Genomic DNA, 14679 nt, shown 5'->3' with positions numbered 1-14679 from the left:
CAAGAACCACAGTGCTTACAAACACCCACAATTCCTATATACCATCCTTCTCAACCAATCAGAGCAACATATTCTAACTGAGATGTCTGGGAAAGACAACCCTCTCCCCAAGAAGAGATTACAAATTCTCTACGCATCACCTCTGGGCTACAACAGCTTATCCATTATGGGGGAAAAGGTTCAAAGTTCTCTGAAAACTATAGTACTTATGATAACTCTCCAAAATACTGTAATGCTTAACATTAATCATTAACTCCCTCAGCAGAATCTCAGGAGTAAAAATGTGCCTCTTATTACTCACAAGGAAGTGGAATCTAATAAATATTTAGTTACAGAGGCAGTCATCCAAAGCCTGGATATCAGGGGTTGTAAATTCATGACTGGCGTATGAATGGGCGTTAACAGGGCCTATATCTAGTCCTCAAGTGTAATTCAGAGAAATTGACTGCTATGAAATGCTACCCTGATTTGCTGTGATCCCATTATAAGATATAAAAATCTACCAGAGCATAGAACTCGGTGTGATGGTGGAGACAGTGTATTCTCCTGCCCTTACATAAATACGTGGAAGTCACCACAAGAGGAATTTTCTACTCCAGTAATAAGTAGATTGGATGATTGAGCCCCATAAAATAGTGCTTATGTCTCATATTTAGTTTAAATTTGAAATCTCAAAAACCTACAAATGCTAGGCAAAAAAAAAATTGTAGAATAATGCATAGACAAAGTTATTTCTCCAAAATATTCAAAATGATTTTAACTATTCTAATGAAATTTTAACTCTTTCACTTAAACGTAATTGGTCCAGACATAAGGAAGAATTATGTTAAAGAACAGAACTTCGAAAATTATTATGTTTAATAACTGCACTTATACTCCTTTCTAGTTATAAAGCTAACTCTTTATTTAAATAATGCTTCTACACACTTTGATCATGTGTCTTAGTGTGTGAAGCTCTGAGCTGAAACCAAATCACTGCAAAGGAGTGTAATTTAAACAGTACAACCTCCTAGTGACTTTCATCAAACCTCCTTCTCCCCCATTAATAACAAAAAAAAATTATTTTGTGAATACACATCTATAGAAGAACACAGTCCCTGTGTTTATAAAAAGTTCTTCACTGAAGGTTTTAGCTGTGACATCTATTTGCAAAGTAATTACAGCTCTTTAAGAAATAGTAAGATCTGCTTATGGTGTGTCCAGTCTTGTTGGTGTATTATGTGTGAGTGTGTAAAATATCCACATATACATATATTTTTTAAAGGAAATCCTGCCATTTGCAAAAACATGGGTGTCCCTTCAGGGCGTCACACTAAGTGAAATAAGCCAGGCAGAGAAAGACAAGTACGGAATGGTGTCACTTACACGTGGAATCTCAAAGAGAAGGAAGAGCACAGTGACAAGAAAGAGAAGCCGTTAAATTCACGGAAACAGCAGACAAGTGGCTGCCAGGGGCGGGCTGGACAAAGAGCACAAATCTTCAGCTGCAAGATGAATACGGGCGGAGGGTCTAAAGCAAAACGCCGTGACTGTCGCTGACAACACTGTACTATGTCATTGAACTTTACTAAGAAACTAGAACTTCAATGTTCTCACCAAAAAGAAAAAATAAATTAAAAAAATTGTTCTTTATCACCAGTGTGACTAACTATTATGTAGCCACATCTGTCTCTTTGTGTACCTAAATTATTCATGGAGATTGCAAATAATCTTTATGTGTATATTAGGATGAAAAAAATTGCCAAGGGAAGTTCAAGGGCTAAAAGAACACCCCTTCCTGGTCCCTTCTGTTACCTCTGTTGAAAAAAAGGAAATTCCCCCCCCCCCCCCCCCCCCCCCCCCAGGAAAGCCTCTAGGAAAAGCCTCTGGTGGTAATTTCTGGAATGGAATGAAACAGACCAATTCACAAAGGGAAAAAGAAAGCCAGGCAAGGTGAGTCGTCAGCCGGGGAGGAGTCTCTTCCCCGCGAACGGTATAAAAGATCAGCTCATTCACCACAGAGGACAGACTCTGCCCCATCCTGGTTCTTACAGGCGCCCCCTCCTAGAACCCGCAATGGCTTTCACGCACAGAAGCTCCCAGAGAAGCCTGAGCTCCTTTCCACAGAACTCCGCAGGCAGCATGTACAGGAAGGGGAGCATGTTCCTGGGGGCCGCCCCCAGCGTCCACGGAGGGGCTGGGGGCCACGGCACCCGCGTCTCGACCGCCAAACAGATGGTGAGCTACGGCGGTGATCTCGACAGAGGGGACCTGCTTTTGGGCAACGAGAAGATGACCATGAGAAACCTGAATGACCGGCTAACAAGCTACCTGGATAAAGTGCGGTCCCTGGAACAGGCCAACGCCACGCTTGAAATGCAGATCAAGCAGTGGTATGAGATCAACGCACCCAGCACCGCTCGGGACTACAGTGCGTACTACAGACAAATCGAAGAGCTTCAGGCTCAGGTGAGAGATGACGCCTGTGTTTTCTACTCCACGGTGTAGCTGGGCGATATGTCAAGAGGGCATATACATGGGGGAGGTGGGGGGTTGCAAATGGATGTTGTAAAGCAAATAGGCTAAAATGCTCCAGCTGTCAAAACCGTATGTACAGTATTCTATTATCTGCCCTCAGTGCTGGAATACCTGACTACATAATAGGATGGCTGTAGATCACATTTTTTCAAAATTTTAATATCTGATTATATATAAAATATAAAAATGTTATCCTCCCATCTTATAATCTGTATTTTTGTCATAGTTTCCTAAGGTGAAGGCTAAGTGAATAGTAAACCTGTTGAGGTGTTTTTTTTTTTTTTTCTGAAAGAGCTAAATTTTTTAAATGATAATAAACTTTCCTTAGTTTTCGCCTAGTTCCCATCCACTTTTGAAACCCGGTCAACTGGGAGAGTTTCCTCCTTTCGTTTGTGGAAATGGTATAATACAAGTATTAGAGCACTGTATTATAGAGTTCAATGACAAAGATTCGGGGTGACAATGGGGGAAGAGGCATAGGTTTGAATGATCCCTGGATTTTTAAATGCCCTGCTGAGTGATCTGATTATCATCAGCAGAAACCACTTCTGAAGTAATAAAATGTTCTATTGCCCCAATTCAAATTTATTGCAACTGTATCAGAACCACATCATCTAAGAAGGGTGGGGTTCACTGTGCTATCAATGGTGTGGAATAAAAGAAGACTTTGCTCCTAAATGAACATTTCCAATGTGACACAGAGCACCTGTGCCACTTTGACATTTTTATCTGATCAAGAAAGGTATCCCTTTCCTCTTCCTATTTTAACCTTTGTTTTCCTGGAAAGCAAAGACAATTTACCAGCAAGTCTCTCTTGTATTGTATCAGACATCAGTATGATTTGATTCAGATTCTACAGGCAGTCACTTTGGAATTTCAGGAAGCATGTAGATGTGAGCGGCAAAGATGTTTAAATTGCATCCCTGGCCAGGTAGCTCAGTTGGTTAGAGCATCATCTTGATATGCTAAGGTTGCGGGTTCAATCTCTGGTCAGGACACACATAAGACACAACCAGTGAATGCAGTTTAAATAAGTGAAACAATAAATTGATGTTTCCATTTTTCTCTCTGTCTATCTATCTATCTATCTATCACTCCCTTTCTCTTTCCTTCTTCTCCCCTCAATACCCTCCCTCTCTTTCTCTTGTCCCCTCTCTCTCTCTAAAAAAAATTTTTTAATGTAAATTGCCCTTTCTGCCAACAGGCCATTCTTCTCAGGCTCCCACTAAAAACATTCCAAATCAGCCAACTTTCTCCCCTACCTGTCGCATGCTTCATGCTTCTAAATCTGCTTTGGATCGTCCCAAATCCACAGGCACAGCCTTTCGTCCATGTAGCTGGACAGACCGAGCATCTGACGGAAGGAAGCTCCCTCCAGGACAGGATCTACTGAAAGAGACGTGCCTTTATACCATTTCCTACCAGCAGACTTCTGACCCATGCACACCCTAGAGAATGCACCCACCAGGTCACAGCTTCTTAAAAGCAGGGACTTGTCCATCCTGATAGCCCCAGTGCACGGCACAGCCCCCACCACTAACCAGTGTTCATTCATCAGCTAATATCTAGTAGATGCTAACCAGGTGCCAGCCGCCATGCTGGGCAGTGGGAAATACGACGGTGAACAAAAAGGGATTTAAGGGAAATAGGCATGAACAAAGGCAACATTTACAACACTTACCCCGCACAGAATAAAAGCTAGGATGGAGGGCTGTGTGGGGCAGTGGGGACACAGGCAGTCCACCCGTCCAGTTCTATTTCGAGAAAATCATGAAGGCTCGAAGCAAGGAATGTACGAGCTGAGACGTGGAAGAAGATAAAGAAGAGGAGGAGTTTGCCAAGTGAGAGGAGCTAAGAGGAATGTTCTAAGCAAGAACACCATCAAAGGCAAGGCACTCAACAAGGTATAATGCCTGGAGTTGAATTAAAATCTCCTCTGGGCCTTGGCCAGTGTGGCTCATTTGGCTGGAGCATCATACCATAGACTGCAAGGTTATGGGCTCGATTTCCACCCAGGGCGCACATCCAGGTAGGGGCTTGATCCCCAGTCATCACACGTACTGGAAGACAACCAATCAGTGTTTCTCTCTCACACCGATGCCTACCTCTCTCTCTCTCTCTCTCTCTCACACTAATGAAAAAAAATGTCCTTGGGCGAGACTTATAAATAAATAAATAAATAAATAAATAAATAAATAAATAAATAAATGAAATCTTTGATGGAATCGCAGGAAAGCTGACCAAACTCTGGGACCACCATTGCATTTTACAAGCCTATTATGTTACACACCTGTATCATTATTCTTCCTTTCTATTTTCATGTGGAAATTACTGATATGAGTATGGTCTTTGATATAACAGTAATTGTATCTGAGGATAAACGCCATCGTTTTAAACTCCTATCCAGCTGAAAATGTCATTCTTTCTCACGTGTTTTCCAGATTAAAGATGTTCAGCTGCAGAAAGCTGAATGGATCCTGAAAGTTGATAACAGTAAACTGGCTGCTGAGGACTTCAGACTGAAGTAGGTTCTCTAATACCTTGGCGAAACTTCCTCAAATGGAATTTCTTTTAGTCAACCTTCATGACACCCAGCTTTCCACTGTTGGTAGAGGAGCTACCACTAAATGTTTTCAAGATCTTGGCATTTACAGGGCGTTAGAAACTACCTGGTCTAGCCCAGCACTTAAAACTGGGCTTCCCTCTTCCATGGTCTTAAGATTTGGCCACCCAAGTGTGTAAATGAACACCTCCAGTAACTACTACTGTTCTTGCTGTTGAGCTCTAGCTGCTAGAATGTTCTTTTTAAGTAACCTGGCATCTGCCTTCCCACTGACTGAGCCCTACTCTGCCCTTGAGAATAATAGCAAAGCTATTTAAAACTCCCCTTCTGCATAAGTGCCCTTCTGTCATCTAAAGACAGTTGTTGGCCCACCTTTGTGATTCTTTAGTGAGTCACCCACAGTCCTTCAACTGCCCACAAATGCATGACCAACGTTCCCGGGTGACTCTTGATGCTTTCTAGTTTGCCAGTTCTACAATACAGTCTGACCGACCCACGGACGAGGACTGTGATTGAATCCAGTGAAACTACAGTCTTGCAGTCACACCCCACTGCACGTGGTCAGAGTTGTTCTCCGTAAACTGCTTCTACACCAGGGCCTCCTCGCCTGAATCCGTACCCTGCATCTGCACTGAAAAGCACCTTATGTTTTAAAAGGGTGGCCTCGTACTGCTACAAGGGATCAAAACAAAAGAAAGGAGAAAACAGTTCTGAAGATTAAAGCAGTGAAAGGTCGCTAATTCCAGTTAATATCTGAGTGTCCTATTGCAGTATTATTTTTTAACTTTACTATTTTAATAAAAATGGGAATATATAAGATTGTAGAAGAGAATGCATACATTTTTAAGCATTTTTAAAATTATTGTTCAAGTACAGTTTTCTGTCTTTTACTCCCAGCCCAACCCACCCCCATCCAAGTACTCCCCACCTCCCTCCCAGAATGCATACATTTTTAAGAAAATATACTTTGGATGCATCCGTTTATAAAGTAATAAAAATAAATTGATCATGTATATTCATTAAGTAAATTTAACCAGCCATTTTTTTAAATCAATAATGAAAACCCATTTGCTAACACAGTAATTAAACAAACTTTTTTGAAATTCTGCTTAAATATATCCTGGAATTTAGGAACTTTTTAAAGTAATTTCAGATTGCTTTTTAAATCAAATTACAAAGATTATAAAGCAAATTATCCAATTCTTAGGGTCCCATGAACATTTTTGAAATGTATAAAGAAGGACAACAATGATGTATTGAAACTGACACCCTCCCATACCACTTAAAAAACCCATCTTACTATATGAAGATGCTCTCCTCTGTAATGGCTTCAGACAGACTCAGTGGTCTCTGCTCATCACTTAATTCACAGGTATGAGGCTGAAAGGGCGCTGTGTGTCACTGTGGAAGCTGACGTCCAGGGCCTGAGCAAGGTCGCTGATGACTTGACCCTACAAAAAGCAGATTTGGAGATACGCGTTGAAGAACTGAACAAAGACCTGCTTCTCCTCAAAAAAGAACATCAGGAGGTAAGGAAATATTCAGAAGTGGTATTGGCAATGGTAGAATGGCTATAATAATAATAATAAGGAAGATGAGGAGGAAGATTTGGGGGCGGTGGTGGTGGTGGTGATGGTGAAGAAGATGACCACAATAATGGTGTCATCCCTAACTACTTTTCATAAGGTTCCTGTTGGGGTTAAATAACTTAGAACAATACCACACCACAAAAAACCCTGCCGAATTGTTATGTTCTTCCTTTTTTATTCATTCCCAGTGAAGAAAGCCATAAAATGTATTATGTGTGTTCTGCCCAGCCTCCTCTGAGGATACACTTCAGATTATTTAATTAACCAGGATTTTCATTCTCGTAGGAAGTGGAGAGTCTATGCAAACATCTGGGCACAACTGTCAACGTGGAGCTAAAGGCTGCTCCAGGCCTGAATCTCGGGGTCACCATGGATGAAATGAGGAAGAAATATGAAGCCTTGACCCAAGAGAACGTTAAGAAGGCCAAGGAAGAGTTTGAGTTACAGGTAATAGCATAATTCCAAAGGATAAGCAAATGTGTTGAACTTGTCCTCTAAAAAGAGGTAACTCTTTTCCTTCTCTCCTTTCTTCCTTCCCCTCCCTTCCTTCCTTCCTTTTTTCCTCCTACTTATTTCTTCTTTTTTGGAATTTTAGATTGAATCTCTGCAGCAACAAGTCACAGTAGACACCCAAGAATTAAAAGCAGCTGAGGTTCAAGTCAAGGAGCAGAGACAGGTTTACCAGAACTTGGAGATCGACCTCCAGGCCCACCTCAGTATGGTAAAGCACATCTGACTCCCAGCTCTCAGTGTCCTGTGTTCACTAAGTGCTTGTGGTAGGAACTTTAAAAATGCTAAGACCTATAAAAATGAACCCCTCCCCTTGCAGAACTGTCAGGGAAACAAGCCCAACAGCTGATTACATTTAAAGGACAGAAGGAGATCAAGGAAAGGGAACGTGTACTGCAAGGCTGCACAGGAAGAAGCAGATCTGGAAGACCTCAGAGGGAAAGTGACGCTCAAACTGGACCTGAAAACTTAAGATGAATTTGGAGCTAGAGAATAGGGGTAAAGACATTCTGGGCTAAGCAAATCAGTCAGGGCATGGCAAGTTATGCCGTGGTAACAACCTCCAAATCATAGGGGCTTGCAGCAGCACTGCCTCCACTGTGGTCCGGCTGTGTTCTAGCTGGGGCACCAGTGTTGTAGCACTTAGGAAACAGCAGTAGTCAGACCATGTGATCACTCTTAACCTTCTCAGAAAAGGCATTTATCAGTTTCACTTAGCATTTCATTAGTAAAGAAAGTCCTAGGACCAAGCCTGCCATCAAGGAGTTGAGGAAGTCTAATAATCCACACGGAGAGGCCCCATGAATGTCAGGGAGGGAAGCAAATATTGAGAACAATAGTACAATACACAGTAAGAGAAGAGTAAGTGCAAAGCTAAAAACAAACAAACCCCCCTCCCAAGAGCTAGTGATTCTGGCTGGCTGACTGGGGTTGCCCAGATGAAAACAGTAAGAGATAAAGCTAGAAATATGCATGATGCCCACAATAACTAGCTGCACAAATTCCTCTCGGAGGCTATTAAAATTGAGCGCCCTCTTAAATCAAGGTCTCAAGTAAGAAACATGCACTTTTTCTTGTGCTCGTAGAAAGAATCTTTGGAGAGGACACTGCAAGACACCAATGCTCGTTACCAAAGACAGCTAGCCACCATCCAGGGGCTGCTCAGCACCTTAGAGGCCCAGCTGATACAGATTCGGACTAAAGCAGAGCACCAGAACATAAAATACGCTGATCTCCTGGACATAAAGACCCGGCTTGAGCAGGAAATTGCTACTTACCGTCGCCTTCTGGAGGGAGAAGACACAATGTAAGGATCTTAGAATCAAGGGCTACGCATCCATGACTACATACTTGCTGTTTTAATGTCCACACATCAAACCCTGTCACTCATTCCCAAGCGTCTATGCCATCCCTAGCACAAAGTCAACTACACACACACACACAGCAACACTAAAAACAAATAAAAATATACCCAAAAGTACACACACACACACCGCAAAAATACCAAATACAGGCTTTGGTACTTCAGGCTGTATTGTAACACAAAGTTAGAAGATGGGTGTACAGATGATAGAGATTGTTCTAATGGTAACTTGTATGATTAGCACATACTTGAAAGCACAGTCACTTCTTGAAATTCTCACTGAGGGGTCGTGCACTGCACAGGAGGCCACAGGGGTCCTGCGGGAACCGATTTAAGAATCATCTGTGTTGCAGCGGCCACTGTCTTCAAATGCCACACCCGGAAAGGTCAACGAGAGAACCCAAGATTCCAACTTTCGTTGATATTTTGTCATTTTCATTAGAAAAACTAATGTAGTGTATATCAAGTGGGTCAGTTTTGAAGCTACGTATTTTTCAAGTTAAAAAGACACATTAGAAGAAACAAGTAAAGGGGAAAATATATAAATAAGCACAGAATTAAAACACACATCACTCGGAATTCATTTCACAACAAACAGAAAAGCAGGTCACTGCTTCATTTTCAAAATGGCAATAACACTTTTTTCTGTTTCTTTTTCTTTTCTTAAAAAAAAAAAAAAAAACAGAACTATAGATCATCAAGTAAGGATCCAGGACAAAGTAGGTAAGTGTTCTAATTTTCACACATTTCCTGTAAGCCTGAATTCTCACTCAGTAGCTTATCTTTATTATTTGTGTCTGGTGAAAAGTAAAGGGAGGTCAGTTCCCCAGTGAGCAGGTACTACCCTGGGGACTCTGAAAATCAAGCACGTCGCATAAAGAAAACTTCCCTATGGGACATTTGTCACACTTCCTGTGATGGGGTGATTTTCTTGGCCCCGTGCTATTGTTGTGCTGAGACATCCTGAGATCCTGGAAATGAAAATAAGATGAAAAGATCCATTTTGCTTGATTCACAACTGTATATTTCTCTTTGGGGTAGGAAGAGTAGAAATTTTTGTAACTTTGGGAAGAGTAACACATTTTCGGCATTTATTTTTAAAGTGGACTTGAGATCATTTAAGAAAGATAACAGGTTAGACTTTTTCTAAAAGAAGGACATACCCCACAAAATGATAAGTAAAAGTTGGATATTATACATCAGCAGGGTTATGTGTCTGAATTAACATTTTATATTTAAATCTAAATTCCAGATGTAAAGAAAGCCAGGAAGGTTACGACAGTTGTGCAAGAAATAGTGGATGGCAAGGTTGTGTCATCTGAAGTCAAAGAAAGGGAGGAAAGGATGTGAACACCTCCGAGGAGAAGGTGCTGCTGAGGTCTTCAAAGAAGTGTAGCTATAATTTTCCCTCCTTACAAGAAGGTCACCACCAGAAAGCACCATTAATGCTTTCTATGATGGGGGGCGGGGCATTTACCAGTCTCTGTACTTGAACGTAAACGTGTTACTCAAAGGAGCGACAGATTTCCTGCAAAAATGAAATCCAGTGAGCATTAAGATATTTAGAACATCATCACTGCCATGTTTACCACAATACAGATTAATTACAAGCTACAGACCACCTAATATCAATTCATTAATGTTCCTGAAAATTGCAGCACATTTCAATTAAGCTAAACTCATGGAGCAGAGAGTCTGTGCAAATAAATCTCTCTCTCTCTCTCTCTCTCTCTCTCTCTCTCTCTCTCTCTAATGTTTTCGGTTTCTGAATTGCAAAATCTCCATTCTGGGGCTCCTGGATTCTTGATTAAAGCAATTTCTTGGTTAATTTCATAAAATTTTCAATATCAGTATAATTCTGCTAGCTTTGAATGATATCTTCTTTTTTTCATTGTCTCCACTGCCTTTTAAAAAACTCATTTCAGCTCTTTGAATAATTTAAAAGTCTAGTTCCGATCATAAATGCTGAGCAGAATGAGAAAGAAGCACATTATGCTTGAAGTGGGAGTAGATTAAAAGCAGAATTAATTAGTGAAACCCTTCTCAAAGAAGAATGCTTCTCCTAATGATAATAAACCACATAAATCATCGGGTTCTCTCTTTTTTATGTAGTGAACATATATCATGTAATGTTGTTTCTCACTATTTTTTATAACAGCTGTAATGGTTATAACTCACATGCCATAAAAGTGTACAATTCACGGGTCTTTAGCGTGTTCCCAGGATTGTGCGACCATCACCATCAGGTCACTTTAGAGCATTTTGTCGTCCCAAAAAGAAACCCCATTAGCGGCCACCCCTCTTCACCCTCCAAGCCCCTGACAGCCACTAATCCACTTCCTCTCTCTGTGGATTTGCCTAATCTGGACACTTCATGTAAATGGAATCATAAATGTGTTCTCTTGTACACAATGCTTAGAGCAGCAGTATTCATAAAAGCCCAGAAATGGAAACAACTCAAATGTCCATCAATTGATGAACAGATAAACAAACTGTGGCATATTCATACAATAGAATATTAGTTGGCACTAAGGAAGGATGAAGTGCATACACACGCTGCAACATGGAGGAACCTTGGAAACATTACACTAAGCAAAAGAGTCCGGGTACAAAAACACGCATATTATAGTCTCTCCTCTTTGCGTTTCAGTGAGTAACAACTGCCTTGCACATGTTTACAGGAAAAACGAATTTTTCCTCTATCACTGTATTCTAGTAAGTGAATAGTTTGGATTTAAGTTTCGATATAGGTTTGCAAATAAATAAAATTTTGAGTGTGATTACTATTATATATAGTAATATATGTTTGGAAACATAACAATCTGATTCACTTAAGAATAATATCTATCATTTATTAAGCACTTACTATATGAACAAAAGAGAGTGCCAGGCATTTTATAGCCATTTCTTATTTAATGTGCACAATAGACACTACAAGGTAGAAGCTGCCTAGTTGCATCACATGAACTTGACAATATGCAATCATTTTTGACCTTCAGAATTAGCAATTTTGTGTGACTTGACCTCATCGTATCATTCCCATTTACATATGAGGACAAATGAGGGTTGTAGATGAGGACATGAAGTAAGTACTTTCCCAAATTAACGGCTAACAGGTAATGGAGCAAGACGAGGAACCTCAGGCTGTTTGTCTCAAGTCATTCTGGGCTTTGGGAATTACCTCTACACCACGCCTTCCGACATCTGAAAAGAAGAATGATGTAGAATTATATAAAATCCAATCTTGGTACTCCTTTAAGCAACTAGCACATGACAATTACTGAGTCCTGCTTGAAGTGTGTGCCTATCCTTAGCTGTTTTGTTGTTTTCTAATTGTCATTTTTACTGACCAGATACTTACAACACCTAATTGTCACCAATGTGCAGCCAACATCACACACAAGGCTTGGTTCAGCACAGCTTTGTCAGAAAAACGTTCTTTTCCAATTTTCATTCCTTTGCTTTTCAAAGAAGTGAAGAGGTTTCTCTCTCATTTATTTCTTAATTTCCTTCCAAGTCGCTCCACTTAATTAATTGCTTTTAAAGAACTTTTAGAAGTGAATTCTTTTGCACCTACCAGCACACATTCCAGAATAGCCTGAAAATTTGCCATGCAAATACCAGAGATCGTGAGTCCATCCAACAACATACCCTACAGGAGAAGGGTTTGTGATTCCCGAGGCGCAGACGTCGCCAGATGACAGTGATGATGCTTTGTTAAAAAGAGGTCAAATTGTTACTTTAACTCAATTTCCTATCATAAAAATGACAATTAATCCTTGACTTTGGTCTATCTCTAGTTTCTTCCGAGTAATCTTGCAATGAAAGTAGGTGACATCACGCACACCTGAGGGACAAGATGGCTCTGCCTCCCGCTCTGTGGGCAGCTGCCATGTGGACGTGAGCGTTAGTCTCTTTGTATCTGTGCCCCTGTATGAGCTAAGAACAGCACGATCCTATTTCTGACAGGCATGCTGATCCAGAGGATGTGTTGTCCGTAAGTACAGGTCTCTTTATCACACATTAAAATCATCACTAATACATTTCACGACTTTCTATGAAATCATCAGTGCAGAAGTGAAGCTACCACCCTCAGAGAGAATCCCTGGAGGTGAAGTTAGGATGGCCAGAACTTCGTTCTCTGGGCTTTGGGAACTGCTTCTGCATAAAGCCTTATAACATCTACAGAGAAGAATAACGTGGAATTCTATAAAAGCAAACCTTGACCAGTGGACACCCTCTGCCCTCGCCCTTACTCACTTGGGGATAGTCTCAGGTACCTGATGACACCCTCAAACAACATTTCCAAGTTAAAGCACTAGTAAGTAATTTCGATTTTTTAAAATTTCCCTTCAAACATCTGTTTTCTCTCCCCTAGACTCGCTTCTAAGATTCCCTTTACCAGCATTTTATTTTATCTTTCTCTTCTTCTCTCTCACCACACACAATCCTCCCCTGCTTTTGAGAACCCTTTAACTCTGAAGTCCCAGAACTCATCCTCCGGTGTGGCCCCTGGGGTCCTTTGTCATCCTCATCTCAAAAGCACAGTGTAAAACGTCGGTAACCCTATGTTCTTTCACTCACTCACAGCAGCTTAAAATTTATTCCAAGCAAAAGCATAAGGTGAATGGACCATGTGACCAGTGAAATGCAGAAAGTGGAAGGTCTGTCTGTCTTTAACTCAGGTGTAAAATTCTACAATCAAAGACCAGACAAGTAACCAATCTAACATGAGAAGATGAGCAACACATCTTACTTAATAAACATCTAAAGATTCACAAATACCACGTAAATAATTACTTCCATTTTGAGAATTCCCTAACCTCTACAAAAGTGAAGACTTAATTCTTTTCGACAGTTCACCCTGGTTCTAGTCATTTTCCTCTCTGCCTCAACTTATATAATCACTTTACCAACAAGCCCAAGATTGTTTCTGTTTTATATATTCCCACCTCCCTACATTTTTACAGCTGTCAAAGGACATTATTTTCATTTCTCAAAATTTCAGAATAAAGGCTTAGTTATTTAATTTAGCTCTCCCCACCCCAAAAATAGTCACTGAAGAAGAAATATTTCTCTTTTCAACTTCTGAAGTTCCTCCCCATTTATAATTGCAGTCAGAACAAATCTTGGTCAAAGAATATCAGTAAATTAGAGCAAAGTCATTTTCAAATGAAATAAATTTTAAATGACACATTCAGGCATATTAAGGATTAAGTTCTTTCAAGCGAAATAACTCCAGGAATGCACAGATAAAGGTTAGCTACACATTAGGCCATGCATCAGGATAAAAATAAATAAATCGGACATAGTCCCTACCTGAGAAATTTACAGACTAGGATAACATATACTATGTACAGAAACATAAAGATATACTGTGTAACCACAATGCATAGATATTGAGCAAAATTATTTAAATTTACATATATGCATGAGAGTTGGGAAATACACATTTCAACACAAAATTGGTTCTGAGTTCACAAACTGAAGTCAACCATATTCCCATATGATGTGATCATATCACTAAATGATGATTCTGACTTCGGCCCATTCCCTCTGAATCTGTAAGCAAGAGTTTCTATGTCAGTGACATGGAATCACTCTGCTTGTGCGTGACTGATAGTTAACAACCCTAGTGTCAAGTTCCTGTGTGGGGAGCACAAGTCTGACTAACACTTTGTAAGATCTCTGGAGATGCCGCTACATGTCAAAAGTACGTGTAAGGATACATCTGCCTCTGTGTTTCCATGATTTCACATGAAGCACCATTTCTTATAAACCCTGAGAATAGATCTCTGGGTCCCGGCCCCTACAGCGAGAAATGAAATTCGAGGAGCAAGCTTTTTGGAAAAGGAAGGAGCTGATGCTCGTGGCTGAGGAGCAGGGCAGAAGCCCAGTCTCACAGCTGGGGAGTCAGAGGGACCCTCTCTCCTTTTTGCTCTTACTGTAAGCAGCAGGGTTGTGCCATCCACAGAAGGCACTGCAAACCTCAGTCCCACCTTCCCTACCTTCTGGCCGCGTGGCCTTTAATAGCCACTTAACATTCTGACCCTCAGGCTGCTCATCCGTAAAGTGGGATGGAAGCCTCCACCAGAGGTAGTTATCATGAAGGTTAAAACTAATGCCTGTAGGTCACC

At 40.8% G+C, this 14679-nt stretch overlaps 1 protein-coding gene across 1 annotated transcript; it reads left to right on the top strand.

The window, feature by feature from the left end:
* Nucleotides 1–2020: 2020 nt before the first annotated feature.
* On the top strand, nucleotides 2021–10234 carry KRT20 (keratin 20). Its single transcript, XM_037129741.2, has 8 exons — nucleotides 2021–2448; nucleotides 4959–5041; nucleotides 6453–6609; nucleotides 6955–7116; nucleotides 7265–7390; nucleotides 8265–8485; nucleotides 9228–9265; nucleotides 9795–10234. The coding sequence occupies exons 1-8, from the start codon at nucleotides 2056–2058 to the stop codon at nucleotides 9890–9892; spliced, it is 1278 nt and encodes a 425-aa protein (XP_036985636.2). The 5' UTR covers nucleotides 2021–2055; the 3' UTR covers nucleotides 9893–10234.
* The last annotated feature ends 4445 nt before the right edge of the window (nucleotides 10235–14679 follow it).

This window comes from Artibeus jamaicensis, unplaced genomic scaffold (assembly GCF_021234435.1).
Source record: "Artibeus jamaicensis isolate MK-2021 breed Jamaican fruit bat unplaced genomic scaffold, CSHL_Jam_final contig_2259, whole genome shotgun sequence".
In the NCBI taxonomy this organism is placed as follows: Eukaryota; Metazoa; Chordata; class Mammalia; order Chiroptera; family Phyllostomidae; genus Artibeus; species Artibeus jamaicensis.
The sequence above is the reverse complement of the archived record's forward strand: the minus strand, read 5'-3'. Positions and strand labels throughout refer to the sequence as shown.